This window comes from Trichechus manatus, unplaced genomic scaffold, assembly GCF_000243295.1.
Source record: "Trichechus manatus latirostris isolate Lorelei unplaced genomic scaffold, TriManLat1.0 scaffold00265, whole genome shotgun sequence".
In the NCBI taxonomy this organism is placed as follows: domain Eukaryota; kingdom Metazoa; phylum Chordata; class Mammalia; order Sirenia; family Trichechidae; genus Trichechus; species Trichechus manatus.
Window position 1 is genome coordinate 1,153,931 of NW_004444201.1, and position 17,218 is coordinate 1,171,148.

At 40.2% G+C, this 17,218-nt stretch overlaps 1 protein-coding gene across 3 annotated transcripts in view; it reads right to left on the reverse strand.

Annotated features, from left to right (window-relative positions):
* The window catches only part of ZNF248 (zinc finger protein 248), a 52,884-nt gene extending 44,339 nt beyond the window's left edge, over positions 1-8,545 (reverse strand). For 2 of the 3 annotated variants that reach the window (XM_023724870.1, XM_023724872.1), the window contains exons 1-3: positions 8,425-8,545; positions 7,004-7,047; positions 6,641-6,673 (exon numbers count right to left, since the gene is read on the reverse strand). In XM_023724870.1, the coding sequence (XP_023580638.1) occupies positions 6,641-6,655 (15 nt within the window). In that variant the 5' untranslated portion in view covers positions 6,656-6,673; positions 7,004-7,047; positions 8,425-8,545. The remainder of the gene's footprint in view (positions 1-6,640; positions 6,674-7,003; positions 7,048-8,424) is intronic. The other variant, XM_023724871.1, reaches the window with a different exon arrangement.
* Between the last annotated feature and the right edge of the window lie 8,673 nt (positions 8,546-17,218).

The window sequence follows — 17,218 nt, forward strand, 5'->3', positions numbered from 1 at the left end:
ATCTCCACATGGTATCAATCTTTCTCCATTTGTGCTTCCCTGCTTCTGTGCCTAATGTGTTCTTTTTATATCTGAAAAGTGATTGGTTTAAGACACACTGACACTGATATGGCCTGATTAGCGTAACAAAGAAAACCTATCCCAAATGGGATTACATCCAGAGGTACAACCAGACCAAACCCATTGCCATTCAGTTGATTCCAACTCATAATGACCCTACAGAAGAGAGCAGAACTGCCCCATAGGGTTTCCAAGGCTGTAATCTATATGAAAGCAAACTGCCACATCTTTCTCTCTCAGAGCGGCTGGTGGGTTCGAAGCACTGACCTTTCAGTTAGCAGCTGAGTGCTTAACCGCTGTGCCAACAGAGCCCTTTTTGGTACAGAGATTAGGATTTACAACACATATTTTGGGGGAACACAATTTAATCCATAACATGGACACAACATCTAGACAGAAGATTAAAATAGGAATAGAGAACTTGAACAACACTATAAACCAACTAGACCTAACAGACATATAGAGAATACTCCACCCAACAAATGCAAAATACACATTCTTCTCAAGGGCACATGAAACTTGTCCAGGATAAATGATATGGTATGCCACAAAATAAGTGTTATAAATTTAGAGAGATTGAAATCATCCAAAGTATCCTGTCTGACCACAATAGAATCAAGATAGAAACCAGTAACAGAAGAAAAACTAGAAAACTCACAAATACGTGGAAACTAAAGAACACACTATGGGTCAAAGAAGAAATCACAAGGGAAATTAGAAAATACGAGACAAATGAAAACAAAATCACAAGATAGCAAAATTTATGGGATACAATGAAGGCAGTGCTCAGAGGGAAATATACAGCAGTAGATGTCTACGTTAAGAGGAAATATACAGCAGTAGATGTCTACGTTAAAAAATGAGAAATCTCAAGTCAATAACCTAACTTGAGACCTTGAGGAACTAGGAAAAAAAAGAGCAAACTAAATGCAAGGCTAGCAACAAGAAGAGAATGATAAGGAATACAGTGGAGAGAAATGAAAGAAAAAATAGAAAAATAGAGAGAATCAATGAAACCAAAAGTTATTCGTTGAAAAGATAAAAAAAAACGGACAAACCTTTAGCTAGACTAAGAAAAAGAGAGAGAAGAAACAGATTACTAAACTCAGAAATGAAAATGGGACATCACTACCAATTTTACAGAAATAAAATCGAGAATACTATGAACAACAAATTGGACAACCTAGACGAAATGGGGAGTCCCTGAGTAGTGCAAATAGTTAACGTGTTCCGCAGCTAACTGAAAAGCTGGAAGTTTGAGTCCGCTTAGAGGCACCTCAAAAAAAGGCCTGGGAAACTACTTCTGAAAAACCAGCCACTGAAAACCCTATGAAGCACAGTTCTACTCTGACACACATGGAGTCACCATGAGTCAAAGTCAACTCAATGGCAACTGGTGATGGCGATAAACGAAATGGATAAATCCATAGAAACACACAAATTACAATATCTGACTCAAGAAGAAAAAGAAACCTGAACAGACCTATAACAAGTAAGGAAGATTGAATCAAAAACCTCCAAAAAAACAAAAGCCCAACACCAGATGGCTTCACTGGTGAATTTTACCAAACATGTAAAGAAAAATTAACACCAATCCTTCTCGAAGTAAGGAGCACTGTTAGCACAGTGGTTAAGTCGTAGGCTGCAAACCGAAAGGTCGACAGTTAGAACCCACCTGCTGCTCCTTACTTATTTCCTTGGAGAAAGATGTGGGTAGTCTGCTTCTGTAAAGACTGCAGCCTTGGAAACCCTATAGGGCAGTCCTACTCCATCCAACAGGGCCGCTATGAGTCAGAACCGACTCGACATCAACAGGTTTGGTGGTTATTTTTTTTTCTTCTCAAAGTCTTCCCATTGAAAAGGAGGGAAAACTTCCTAACTCATTCTGTAAGGCCAGCATTACACTGATACCAAGGCCAAAGACATGACAAGAAAAGAAAATCAAAGGCCAATAATCTTTATGAGTACAGATGAAAAAATTCTCAACAATATACTAGTAAACTGAATCTAAAAACATATTAAAAGGATTATACACCATGTTGAAGTGGGACTTACCCCAGGAACGCAAGGGTGGCTGAACATTAGAAAATCAATTAACGTATCACATTAATAGGATGAAGGGGGAAAAATCACCTCAACTGAAGCAGAAAAAGCATTTGACAAAATCCAACATCGTTTCATGATAAAAACACTCAAATAAATTGTAGAAGGAAACTTCCTCAACATGATAAAGGCCATATATGAAAAGCCCATAGCTAACATCATATGCAATGGTGAAAAGGCTGAAAGCTTTGCCCCTAAGATCAGGAACAAGATAAAGATGTCAACTTTCACCATTTTTATTCAACATAGTACTGAAGTTCCAACTAGCGCAATTAGAAAAGAAAAAGAAACAAAAGGCATCCAAATCAGAAAGTAAGAAGTAAAATTATCTCTGTTCACGGATAACATGATCCTATGTACAGAAAATCCCCAAAAATCCACAAGAAATCTACTACAACTAATCAATGAATTTAGTAAATTTGCAGGGTACAAAAGTAACAAAGAAAAATCAGATGGGGTTTCTATACACCAGCAATAAGCAATATAAAAAGGAAATTCAGAAAACAATTCCATTTTCAGTAGCATCAAAAGAATAAAATACGAATAAAATTTAACTAAAGAGGTTAAAGACATGTACGCTGAAAACTATAAAACACTGTTGAAAGAAATTAAAGAAGACCAAAATACATGGAAAGACATTCCATGTTCATGGACTGGAAGATTTAATATTGTTAATATTAAAGCAATGTTCAACTGCAGATTCAATGCAAGCCCTACCAAAACCCCAAGGGTGTTTTTCACAGAAATAAAAAAATCCATCCTAAAATTCATCTGGATTTTAAAAGGACCCCAAATAGCTAAAACAATGTTGAAAAGAATAATGTTGGAGGACTCACATTTCTCTACTTCAAAACTTAATAAAAAACTAGAGTACTCAAAACAGTGCGGTACTGGCATAAGAAGAGACATCTAGACTAACGGAATAAAACAGAGTGCCCAGAAATAAACCATCACATACGCGGTCAAATGGTTTTCCACAAGGATGTGAAGACTATTTAATGGGGAAAGGACAGTCTTTTCAACAAACAGTGCTGGGAACACTGGATATACACATGCAAAAGAATGAAGCTGGCATCATGCCTTATACTATATACAAAAATCAACTCAAAATCGATCAAAGACTTAGATCTAAGAGCTAAAACTATAAAAATCTTAGAAAAACACATAGGGAAAAAGCTTCATGACCTTGGATGTAGCAACAGATGCTCAGATATGACACCAGAAGCACAGGCAATACAGAAAAGATAGATAAATTGGACTTCATCAAAATTAAAAACTTCGGTGCACCCAAAGGACACTATCAAGAAAGTGAAAAGATAACCTCAAAATGGGAAAAAATATTTGCAAATCATCTAAAAAGGCATTAATATCCAGAATATATAGAGCTCTTACAACTCAACACCAAAAAAGCAAACAACTCAATTAAAATACAGGCAAAGGATTTGAAAATATTTCTCCAAAGAAGATACACAAATGGCTAGTAAGCACAGGAAAAGATGCTCAACATCATTAGCCACTGCCACTGTTGTATGCCACTGACTCTATTTCAACTCATAGCGACCCTATAGGACAGAGTAGAACTGTCCCAAAGGGTTTCCTAGGTTGTAATCTTTACGGGAGCAGATCACCAGGTTTTCTCTCCCATGGGGCTTGAGTGGCTGGTGGGTTCAAATGGCTAATCTGGGTTAGCAGCCAAGAGTTTATCCACTGCGCTCCAAATGCAAATCAAAATCACAATGAGATATCACTCCACACCTAATAGGATGGTTATGATTTAAAAAAAGGAAAATAACTAAGTCTTGGAGAGGACGTGGGGAAATTGGAACCCTCCTACATTGCTGGTGGGAATGTAAAATGGTACAGCCACTGTGGAACACGTAGGCGGTTCCTCAAAAAGTTAAACATAGAATTACCGTATTACCCAGCATTTCTATTCCTAGGTATATACCCCAAAAAACTGAAAGCAGGGACACAAACAGGTATTTGTACGCCGATGTTCACAGTAGCATCATTCAGAATAGCTAAAAGGTGGAAACAATTCAAACGTCCATCAATGGATGAATGGATAAAGAAAATGTGGTATATCCATATAATGAAATATTATACAGCCATAAAAAGGAATGAAGTTCTGATACATGCTACAAGATGGATGAAACTAGAAGACATTATGCTAAGTGAAATAAGCCAAACACAAAAGGATAAACATTGGATATAATTCTATTTATGAGAAGTATTTAGAATAGGCAAATTTAGAGAGACAGAAAGTAGAATACAGGTTACTAGGGTTTGCGGGGAAGGGGTAATGGAGTCTTATTGCTTAATAGGATAGAGTTTCTGTTTGAGCTGATAAAGAGATCTAGAAATAGAGAGTAGTCATGGTTACACAAGGAGGCCTGGTGGTGCGGTGGTGAAGTGCTCGGCTGCTAACCAAAAGGTCAGTGGTTCAAATCCACCAGCTGCTCCGCAGGAGAAAGATGTGGCAGTCTGCTTCTGTAAAGATTACAGCCTTGGAAACCTCATGGGGCAGTTCCTCTCTGTCCTACAGGGTTGCTATGAGTAGGAATCAAAGCCACGACAAGGGGTTTAATGGTTATACAACATTGTGAATGTACTGAATGCTGCTGAATTACAGTTAGAATAGTAAATTTTATGTTATGTATATTTTCCCACAATAAAAAATATACACATATTACAAGGTTATTCATTACAACATGGTTGGTAGCAACAGAAGGCTGCAATAGTTTTAATAAACTATGGAACATCCATACTTGAATTACAATGCAACTGTGACAAAGAAAGAAGAATCAATCCATGTTGTGAGATAAAAAAGATCCCTAGGACACACTTTTTTAAAAAAGAAAAAAACACCACCGGAAAATAGCGTATAGACTCGCTCCTCAAAGTGTGGTTCCCTGAGTAATAGGATTAGCTGCAACTGGGAGCTTATTAGAAAGGCAGAGTCCTGAGCTCCGAGATCTACTAAATCAGAATCTTCGTTTTAATAAGGTCCAAGCAATTCATAGGTGCATCTCATTTTGAGAAGCCCTAATGATAATGGATTCCATTTTTAAAAGGGGAGTCATATAAGAATATGCACACATATCTTCTTTGAACTGGATAAAGATATACTGATAGGACAAACAAGAAACTAGAAAACAAATGGGTATCCTACAGGATGATAATACACTCCAGTTTGTCTGAGACTGCCCCCAAACATACCAACTGTCCCAGCATATACATTTATAGTACCTTTTTCACTCTCAGTGAAAGGCTCTTAATTTACGTGATAAATAAACGTCACCCTGCTTAAGAAGTAGGAAGAACAGAAAGCATGTGAGTACAAAGTTTTACTTACATCTTTTTTTAAAAACTTACATCTTTTTGTATCATTTAATTTTTTAACCATGTTAATACAACACCAACTCAAAAATATTTTATGGAAAAAAAGGAAAACAGAGAGATGAAATCAGTCAGGAAAAACAGGTAGACTGAGAAGAGCAGAGGACCAAGGATGGAAACCTGGGTGGGGATAAGGAATGTCTGGGGTAAAAGGAAAAAGATGACTCCACTAGGGATAGAGAGGAAATCCTCAGAGTTAAAAAAGGAGAGCTTGGAGGGTAGTACTACAGACATCAACAGAGGAGACTTTAACAAAACAGAGACCATGGATAATAGTATCAAATGCTGCAGAAAGGTCAAGTAAAGATAAAAAAAATCCATTGGTGGCCTACAATCTGGTGGCCTTTTCCAGAACTGATTCAGGTGACTGGTGGTGAAGGCACGAGACTGCATTCATCAAGTTGAAAAGTAAACGGCAGAAACATAAGCCAGAACTGTCTTATATGTTAACTAAGCTGACACATTTATGGAGAGTTATTGTGAAGACATGTAGTCCTTCCATTTCTCCAGATCCTCAAGATTTTATTCTCGGACCAAGCAGAGCCATAAGAGAGCTGTCTACTCAAACCTCTCAATGTTTAGTCCCCTGCAAAGTACATGAACTGAGTTCTGCTTTGGCACCATGCTCTGTTCCAATAAGAAGTGACTACAGGTAATATACTGCATTTATTTCAGGCTTACTGTTAGAAAGTTTGGAGAAAATTTTACAATAACTTTGACATAATTCTGTAAAATCAAAAGTCCTGGATTTAATTTTGCCGGCTCTCCTGCTTTTGATTTGCTACTCTAGCTGTATTTCCCATAATGTTAGTTTTTGCCAGCTTCTAATTTTCCATTTAAAAAATACTAATCCTTATAAGGAGCCCTCGTGGCAAAGTAGTTAAGAGTTCAGACTGCTAACCAAAAGGTTGTCCGTTGGAATCCACCAGCCACTCCTTGGAAACCCTATGGGGCAGGTTCTACTCTGTCCCAGAGGGTCGCTATGAGTCAGAATCAACTTGACGGCACACAACAACAACAATCCTTATAAACTTCAGAAAACCCATTTTAAAACAGTGGAAATAAACAAAAAACTTACCGAAGATTTGTTCATTTTCTGCTCTTCTTGGAGCTGGGGGAGAAGAAAGGAAGACATCAAGTGAGATCTGGCCTGCCTGGCAGCTCCTGGATTCACCTGCCTATATAACTCCACACATGAGATACTGACATGTCCATGTGTGATCCCAATATATGTTGAATTTAGACATGACACTTTTCAGTGAATGTAAACATTTGTTTCTTATTGATATATTAAGAATTTAGGTTCTGTGACACAGAAAAATAAAAAATATGAGAGGATGAGTTTAATAAATAATGGTAATCTAAAGAGGAAACTCTATGGCTTTGTCATAGTGACATTGTAGGAAACAAAATACTCAAGCTGTATTGTTTATCTGTTTACCTGTTCATACCACTAATCCTCTGAGGTCAGATAATCCAAGAAACCTGTAAAAAAGGGATGGGTGTGTTTAGGGCAAACACAAACTTTCTTAAATGTTTGTTCTAACTTGCTATAAGTATCTTTGATCTAACAATGACAAAGCAGACAGCGTGACCCAATAATAGCAGACCCGACTTTCAATTTTGCTTCTGCCACTAACAAATTGCATGATCTGAACCAGTCACGTCAGACTCAATTTTTTTTTCACCTTTCAAATACGGTAAAATAAATAAATAAGCAAGCATAAAAGGACCATCCTGCACTACCATTCTGTGTGTGAATCAGACCAGGAGAGCAAGAAGCTCAGCATCCCTCCAGATGCCTGCCACCGGGTATGGAACGTCTTTGAGAGCAGCTCACCCTGGGGAAGAGCTAAGGGAGAAGGAGGGGCATAGGGGGTGTGTACGGAAGGGTGCTGACAGAATTTCCTAAGCTGTGGCTGGTGAGCCTTTCATCCTGGACCCTGCCCTCACAAACTCCCCGAAGAGTTTCCTGTGCAGCCTGCCTCGTGCCCACCCTTCTGCCAGCTCGCCTGCGTCTTCTTAATCCTGTCCCAGACCTTCCACCATTACACAACCTTCGACGGCTTCATGATTATACATAACGACAAACGAACACATAGTAAGTACTAACTTGGCATCTGGATACGTTAGACCCGGGAGAGGGTTTTGGAAGCTAGCTACTCCAGCCCCTTCACTCTTCCATTTTAAGTGTGAGGAAATCAGGCACAAAGTGAATTGTCCTGGAACCCTCCCAGAGGACTACGTATTACATGCATAACAATTAAATACAGTAGCACCTAAGAAAATGTAAATGCTCAGAACCACCTAATGCCGCGGGTATTCCAGATATCCGAATTTTACAGGGAAAGAAACCAGTCTCTCGACAGTTACCTTGCCTGAGTAATTCATTTATCCCGGCTCCCACCGGCGCATTCACGCTCGCCCGCAGCCCCGCCCCCTCCCGCGGTCCCAACGCACACAGCTCGCCCACGCCCAGCACGCACGACGTCACGCACGCGCACGAGATCTCCCCCGTAGCCCGTCCCCCCGCCCCTCTCCCGCTGGTCCGCTCCGTTGACGCACGCGCATTCCCCACTAAGGGCCGCACGGACGCGCGGCGCCTTCCGCTCAGCGCAGGGGCTGGACACGTGCGGACCCTGCGAACCTGTGTCTTTGTGTTAGCGCGCAGGGCCCGGCCACTTCACCTGAGAGAGACGCCCCTGCTCTCCACCCCTTAATCCCTGCCGGAGCTGCAGGCGCTTGGAGTTTAGCCGCGGGGTCGCGGGGCCTCCTCTCCACCGTCTGGCACCAACCGCCTCCGCCCGCTCCCTGAGCCGCGCGGCAGCGGCCCTTGGCCCTCGCCCGGCCTCTCCTACTGACCCCCAGCTCTCACGTCGCGTTGATCTGGAGTCCAGCGATTGTCTCCCACGAGGGGATGGAGGCCTGGGAAGGACGAGCCAGCTGGAGAAGGCGGGGATGCACATGCGCAGATGGAGCGCGGCTGCCCAGGCCACGCAGGGCGGGAGCAGCGCTACGCGGCGGCAGGGAGCTGGAGCTTGGGTCCTGCCAGCTCAGGTGGGAAAAGTGGCTGTAACCCCTAGACGCGATGTGTTGGGAAGTGATCGGCCTGCTCTTGCCTCAGTTTATTAAGTTGTAAAATGAAGCTAGTAATATTACCTACTTTTTTTTTTTTAAGGAGTGCTGCTGGTGCAGTGGTTAGACACTCAGCTGCTAACCAAACAGTTGGCAGTTGGAACCCTCCAGCGTGGAAGACAGATTTGGGAGTCTGCTTCCATAAAGATTTACACCTTTGGAAACTATGGGGCAGTTCTATTCTGCCATATGTTGTGCCATCGAGTGGGTTCCAACTCATAGTAACTCTGTGTGCAACCGAACGAAATATTGCGTGGTCTGCTGCCATCCTCACGATCATTGCTATGTTCGAGCCCATTGTTGCAGCCACTGTGTCAGTCCATCTAGTTGAGGGTCTTCCTCTTTTTTTGCTGGCCCTCTACCTTACCAAGCATGATGTCCACCATGGACTAGTCCTTCCTGATAACAATCCTTGCTTCTAAGGAGCATTCTGCCTTTATGTCTTCAGAGACAGACTTGTTTTTTGTTCTGGCAGTCCATGGTGTATTCAGTATTGTTTGCCAACATCGTAATTCAAAGGCATCAGTTCTTCGGTCTTCCATATTCGTTGTCTAGCTTTCCCATGCATATGAGGCGATTGAAAATACCACGGCTTGGGTCAGGCACACCTTAGTGCTCTAAGTGACATCCTTGCTTTTGAACCCTTTTAAAGAGGTCGTTTGCAGCAAAATTGCTTAATGTAATACGTCATCTGATTTTTTGACTGCTGCTTCCGTGGGCGTCATGATGGATCCAAGTAAAATAAATATTTGACAACTTCAGTCTTTTCTCCATTTATCACGATGTTGCTTATTGGTCCAGTGTAAAGATTTTTGTTTTCTTTATGTTAACGTGTAATCCATATAGAAAGCTGTAGTCTTTGAGCTTCATCAATAAATGCTTCAAGTCGTCTTCACTTTGCAAGCAAGGTTGTGTCATCTGCATATTGCAAATTGTTAATGAGTCTTCCTCAAATCCTGATGCCCTGTTCTTCTTCATATAGTCCAGCTTCTCAGATTATTTGCTCAGTATACAGACTGAATAAGTATGGTGAAAGGATACATCCCTTATGCATACCCTTCCTGATTTTAAGCCATGTAATATCCCCTTGTTCTGTTCAAATGACTGCCTCTTGGTCTGTGTACAGGTTCCACATGACCACTTCTGACACCAACTGTAAAAATGGCTTGGTGGGGACTTACGACCTTCCCTAACTTCACGAGGGGGAAGGAGAATCAAGATCAAAGCCCAAGGATGATTGCTATGAGGTAGAAGTCAGACATACCTCCTCTGTCCACCATCTTTACTGTCTTAGGCTGGGTTCTCTAGAGAGGCAAAACCAGAAAAGGGTATAAATATATATATAGAGAGAGATTTATATCAAGGAAACAGCTCACGCAATTGTAGGGTCTGGAATGTCCCAAGTCCATGGATCAGGGTAGAGGCCTCTTCCAATTCATGCAGCCATGGAAGCTGGTGAACCCAAGGTTGGCAGGTCAGAGAGCAGGGCTTCTACTCACAGGCTGTGAGGGTCCACAAATTCCAAGCTCAGCAGACAAGACCGCAAAGTTTCTCCTGATTCACGTAGCTGCAGGGGCTGGCGAACCCAAGATCAGCAGGTCAGGGAGCAGGACACTTGCTCGCAGGCTGTGAAGATTGATGAATCCCAAGATCAACAGGTAAGCTGCTAGCTCAAGTTCCAAAGAACCAGAGGTGAGATGACAAGAGGCAGCTTCTGGTTCTGGAACAAGCCAAAAACCTTGGAAAGGTGAACAGGAAGGAAGTAGCCAGCGGAGGGTGGAGAGAGAAAGGCTGAGGGGTGGTGAGCTGCCATAGGCCCCGCCTCCACCGGTACTACTCAGTGATTTCCATCATGGGGGTGATCACATACCAAATTTCAACAGGGAAGTGATCACATTATACAACTGCCAAAACATTGAGAATCATGGACTAGCCAAGTTGACACAGTCTTAACCATCATATTTACCAATTCTGACACCATCCATCTCTCCCACGGCTCTCTCTACTTCTCTGCTGGATTCAATAATTTGTTGAAATGGCCACATAAAACTCACAGACCATACTCATGATTATGGGGTTTATAGGGAAGTTACAGGTTATAATTCAGGTTCAGGAATGCTCAGGATAAAGTTCTTCAGTCAGCACAGCCTCTTCTCAGCCATGCCCACAAGCAGGTCTCGCTCTGGCCCTCAGCCCTACCTCTGTCCTGCTTGGACAGGTGTTACAAAGCCCTTTTAGCTCCGCCAATAAGTGCCCAGAGGTCCCCCACTCCGCCAGTAAGCCTTAGCCCCATGGCACTCAACTGTAGTGCTGTGGGTCAGCAAACCTAGCTCCACCAAGTGCCCAGAAACACCTTACTCTGCAGCAGGCCTCTTGCCTGAAGGCACTCAACTTTCTTGTTCTGTGGGCTGGGAAGCCAGATGCACCATCCCCTGCTGGTCCCTTGAAGTCCGCTGCTGGTCTCCTGGGTTCTGCTGCCACCATTTCTCTGCCACCGCTTCTCGCTGTCTGCACCGTCTCCAGTGTTACAGCTCTCCTCAATTCCTTCTGAGCCCTCACCAGAATTGCCTTTGATCCCCATAGTTCCACCAACAGTCTCTTCAAGGCAATCTAGGCTTTTACTGTTAGGCACCTTAAAACTTTTCCAGCCTCTACCCATTACCCATGCCTGCCAAGAACAATGTTGGCAGTTTGTCCCCAAGGGGTCATTATGTAATCATTACATTTTCAGTAACGAATGCCTTGCAATTACCCTGTGACTGTCCTGTGAACCCGTTGCAGTCACTAAGCCAAAACTGAATGTTGTCAGGTTGTTCCTAAGGAAATCCCCTCCTGTAAACCCCCTTGGTCACTAAGCAATAACTAAGTCAACAAAAACTTCAATTAAACCTATCACCGAGTGGTAACTAAGTCAATGAAAACTCTCATAACCTGTCAGTGTAAAGTCCCCACTTCTGTTATCCTGCATTTGACAACAATGTATTAATGAATAACCAATCAGAATTTTTCTTAACTGACTTCCTTCCATAATAGTAAATTAGCTGCTCCCTGGCTATGGTTCAGTGAATTTCTGCTAGTCTTTTGTGCCTGGCTCACATTGGCAGATCCCTTGTTCTAATGATTGTCTTTGTCTTGGCTTAATAGAAATCTCTTATGATTGGGATTAAGTGTGGGGTCTTTTCCCCCAGCACATTTTGGTGTAGTCCACAGGACCCAAAGCTGTCTTCCTTCAGTGGGACCCCTGAGGGGTCAAGGACCGGAAGTGGTGTCAGTGACTGGGCCCCTTGTGTCCTACCGTTTCCACAGACCCCAGGGAACCCACAAAGGTAAGCACTCTTGGATTCAAACCTCATGATTTACATCATGGTTATCTGAGATCTTTTTATTAAGCCTTTTTCTGTGTCTTTCTGTTTGGATTTCCTTGGACGCCTTGGTATGCTTTCATCTGTTTGTGGTGTCTCAAATTGAATTTCTCAGTTAGTACAGAGGTAAATCTACTTTCAAGGAGTTCTGAACCACCATAAGCCACTACCCAAATCTCATAGTGTTCCCTAACATGATTTCTGTATGGTTTGGGAAAAACTGAAAGTAGTTCTCTACACAGGCAGGCAGTTTGTCTCTGAGATTGCTCAAAGGTAAACTTTATGTGCCATCTAGTGATGCATGACTATATCTGCAGATTTCCGAAATTTAAGGTCGCATGTGCTGAACTCTGGTAAGCTGGGAAATGCCCCTTCATTGGACCAGAGTAGTCCTCTCTCGTACTCCAGCCACTTACATGATTAAGAACTATGGGCCAAATTCAGTTCAGTTTCTTGGGAAATGGCATGCACTTACTAGAGATAAGGAATCAGACCAGTGACCTGTCTGGAAAAGTTTTGAGCTCAGTATGAATACCTTTTCTGTATAGTGGATTAGAGAAAAGGGGGCTCTAAAACAGCCAAGTTAAGTTTCAGGCACCTAGTAAAGTTCCCACCGCTGCTTTGCCAGCTGTTTTTTTGTTGTTGTTGTTTGTTTGTTTTTTCTCTTCATCTGTCTCTACTTGAAACTAAAAACACCCTTAAATATGAACTTTCAGCCTTAGTAAAAAGGCGTTGGCTTGACTGAAAAATTGTTCCTGTTGAGCTAACAGGCTTGGCTCATAAACCAGCTCAAACCATAGAAGCTAAACAGACGACTAAGACAAGTGAATTGATGGTTTGCAGCTGTGTGGTAGCTACAAACCCAGTCAAGTGAGAAATACTAATTTCAAAAAAGAAGCCCTAGAAATAACAATGAGTTCAGGATTTACTCTAAACCCAACTGCCCTGTAAAGAAGGGAGAAAACCTCGTTTTAGGACAAACGTAAACCTCCTAGAGTCACTTACTCCCTGGTCAAAAGCAAAGCCCCCTGCAATTGTCAAAAAGTTCCCAATCATCCTTTAAGAACACCACCCTCATTCATGACAACAATAATCCCACTCACAATCGTGATGAAAAAGAGGAAATAGTTAACGATAACAGAACAGTTATAACACCTGTAAATATGGCACCTATATAAAAACTTGTAAATCTGATTTATCAAGATTTGTTTCAATAGATTGATATGTTAATCTTGTTATTGTTAGGTGCCATCGAGTTGGTTCCAACTCATAGTGACCCTACGCACAACAGAATGAAACACTGCCTAGTCCTGTGTGAGTCTCACAATTGTTGCTATGTTTGAGCCCACTGTTGCAGCCATCTTGTTAATCCAGCTCATTAAAGGTCTTCCTCTTGTTTGCTGATACTCTACTTTGCCAAGCATGATGTCTTTCTCCAGGGACTGGTCCCCCCTGATAACATGTCCAAAGCACATGAGATAATACCTCACCATCCTCACTTTTAGGGTGCATTCTGGCTGTACTTCTTCCAAAATATGTTAGTAGGACCTAGAAAAGACCAACAATAGGCTAAAGAAGAACACTGGAACTCCAAATAGCCTTAGGAAACATCAGCAAAGGGCTCACATTAATAAGAAAACTAGGAAAAGGAAAGCTGTTATCAAGACCCTGATACAAAATTATGAATAGGGCCAACTACCAAATTAGTTTTACCCAAACATTGGCATGTTCCCATAGTTCGATCTCTACATGAAGTCCTCCATTTAAGAGAAGCTGATAAAAATTTTAAATATTGGAAAGGGCACTTTTATGAAGCAGCTAAACAAGTGGCTTCTCAATATTCTATCTGCCCCCAGTTAAATTAAGACAAACCTTTTAAAGCTCCACCTGAGAGATTTCCTCTACCAATGCTTGAATGGCAGATAGATTTCATTCAACTTCTACCCTCAAACAATTATAAGTCTATATTAGTGATAATGTGTGTATTTTCCCATTAAGTTGAGGCTTTTCCCTGCTGCAATGCTACTGCTGTTTCTATAGCCAAGAAACTACTTGAAAATACTATTCCTTCTTGAGCTCATTTTTCTAAACATTTTCTGCATTTTTTTTTAATTGGGATTTTGAGCTGGCCAGATTTGGTTATCTGTGTTTTCTCTTTTGTACTTTCATTTTTCAGCTCACTCTCTGAACATTTTGACAGGTTCCAATTGGCAGAGGAAAATGACAGCTCTTGTCTGTTTTGTAAGGTTACTCACTCTTTCTTCTCAAGTGCACATTTAAGGACCCCAAAGTGGTTATTTCTCTGGGCTTGCATTCCTCAGGAATCTCTAAGGAGATTATGGGGTAATGCCAATTCCAAGGGAAGGTGGCAGCTCCTGCCTGTCTTGTACTGTGTTCCAGTAACATGGCTTTACTTGACTAGGAAAAATTCAGGTTAGTGGCTACTTTAAGGATCTTTTGAACTTTCTACTCTTGTTTTCTCTTTTTTTTTGTTGGTTTTGTTTTTTGCTAGCACATGCAGGTTAGTAGTTCTTGCAGGTAAGCCTGTTTTGATTAGTTTGCTTATTTGTCTGTTTGTGAGGAATTTAAAACTAGTTAAACTAAAATGCAAGAACCTGTTTTCTGTTAAATTAGGTTGATCTTACCAAAGAATTGCAGTATACATTTTGAGAAACTTTGATATATACGTCAGCCTATTTAAAGGTGCACTAAATAGGATAAACTGTTTATTTTGATTGGTATAACAAGGCTTTAAAAAGAAACGAATTATTCTAAATTGCTTTCTCAAAAGGATCCTATGAAGTATTCAAAAAACAGGATTATGAAAATATAATTTCTTACCTCTGTATAGTATTATTAAATTAGGTTATAATATTTCCTCAAAGAACTTGCTCCAATTAGTTTAATAATACATAATCACTTATGTAAGATTAATAGTCCATATATTTCCAGCAATTAATGAAGGTGAATTTGTTCTAACAAAGATTTTCATGTTTTGTAAATGTCAATATTAAAATCAAAACCTGTCTAAGGAATTTAAGCTAAGTATTATATAATATTTAACAACATATTACATTGGGCAAATCTGCTGCAAAAGATCTCTTTAAAGTGTTGAAAAGCAAAGATGTCCCTTTGAGGACTAAGGTGTGCCTGGCCCAAGCCATGATATTTACAATAACCTCATATGCATGTGAAAGCTGGACAATGAATAAGGAAGATCAAAGAAGAATTGATGCCTTTAAAATATGGTGTTGGCAAAGAATATTGAATAGACCATGGACTGCCAGAAGAATGAACAAGTCTGTCTTGAAAGAAGTACAGCCAGAGTGCTCTTTGGAAGCAAGGATGGCGAGACTTTGTCTCACGTGCTTTGGACATGTTAACAGGAGGACCAGTCCCTGAAGAAGGACATCATGCTTGGTAAGGTAGAGGGTTAGCGAAAAAGAGGAAGACCCTTAATGAGATGGATTAACAAGGTGGCCGCAACAGTGGGCTCAAACATAGCAACAATTGTGAGGATCGCACAGGACTAGGCAGTGTTTTGTTCTGTTGTACATAGGGTCACTATGAGTTGGAACCAACTCGATGGCACCTAACAATAATAACAACATTAACATATCGATCAATTGAAACAAATCTTGATAAATCAGATTTACAAGTTTTTATATAGGTGTTTTTATATAGGTACTCGATGGCACCTAACAACATTATATAAAATATGTTTTATTTAGAGAAAAAAAATAATTTTACTAATTCCAGAATAAGAAGAAAGAAGGTTAAACTGCTTACAGTATTTATATTTGGTAATACATAAACTTAAATTACTAAGTCATGTACTAATATTAGACTAAGTTAATGGATTGTCATTATAATTAAAGTTTGTAGACTCTTACTTATATGCTATAGGAAAGTATATATATGTATGTATATATAAAAAGCAGGAAAAGTGCTAAATTTCCTTTGAATTAAAAATCTATATGTCAGTAATGTTTACCTAATACTGGACAAGGAGCACATGATATTATGTCATAATTTTATTATTTCAATGGCTACTTGGTCACAACTTTGTTTCCTTTAACTCTATCATCATTAAAGCCAAGGGTTTCAACTAAAGAATTAGAATGATTTACCCATAAAGTTTTTTATTACCATTCATATGTTTAGCTTAATATATACTTGGTATGTCCTGATTATATGGCACCATGTCTCAAGATTATTATGTGTTATATCTGAAACTCTTTGAACATGAGGATAATCATCATGTTTAAAGACATTTTTATTTAAATTTTTTATTTGACTTGTCATTACTTTTGTAATTAATTCCCATCAAGTCTTTTCATTTAAAAAATATTATTATTATTATAAATTAACCATAGCCATTTTTACATCCGTCAATCATTCACAGATAAATTTTTCTTTACGAATTCACTGAAAACTCTTAACCAAAATATTTCTAACGTGGATACAATTGGACTAAATAAAGATTTTTAGAATTCTTTTGTAGAAACTGATGAGGTTTTTCAAGTTGCTGCCGATCCAGAATAGCATGGAACCAAAATTAGCTACGTGGGACTGAGTAAACTAAAAGAATTACCATAAGGTTTTTTGAGAATATTGTTGATGTTCAGTGTTCTAATTTCTAGATTTAGGAAACCATCTTTATTTTCCCTTCCCTCTTTTAATATAAGAATCAAATGTTTCAAGAACTAATAACAATATGCTAGTTACAGAATAGCCTATGAATTAAGAGATGTGGTTCATGTCAAAGTTTTGATTAAGTACATTCAGAATATATTAAATAATTCCACCTGTGGACTCCAAGAAATGAATGCTGAAATGACTATAATGAGAAAAGTAGTTCTTCAAAACCAAATGGCTCTTTCTTACGTTACTTGTGATTGTTGTTGTTAGGTGCCGTTGAGTTAGTTGCGACTCGTAGCTACCCTACTTACAACAGAATGAAACACTGCCCAGTCTTGCGCCATCCTCACAATCATATCTATGTTTGAGCCCATTGTTGCAGACACTGTGTCAATACATATTATTGAGGGTCTTCTTGTTTTTCACTGACCCTCTTCTTTACCAAGCATGATATCCTTCTCCAGGGACTGGTCCCTCCGGATAACATGTCCAAAGTACATGAGATGAAGTCTTGCCAT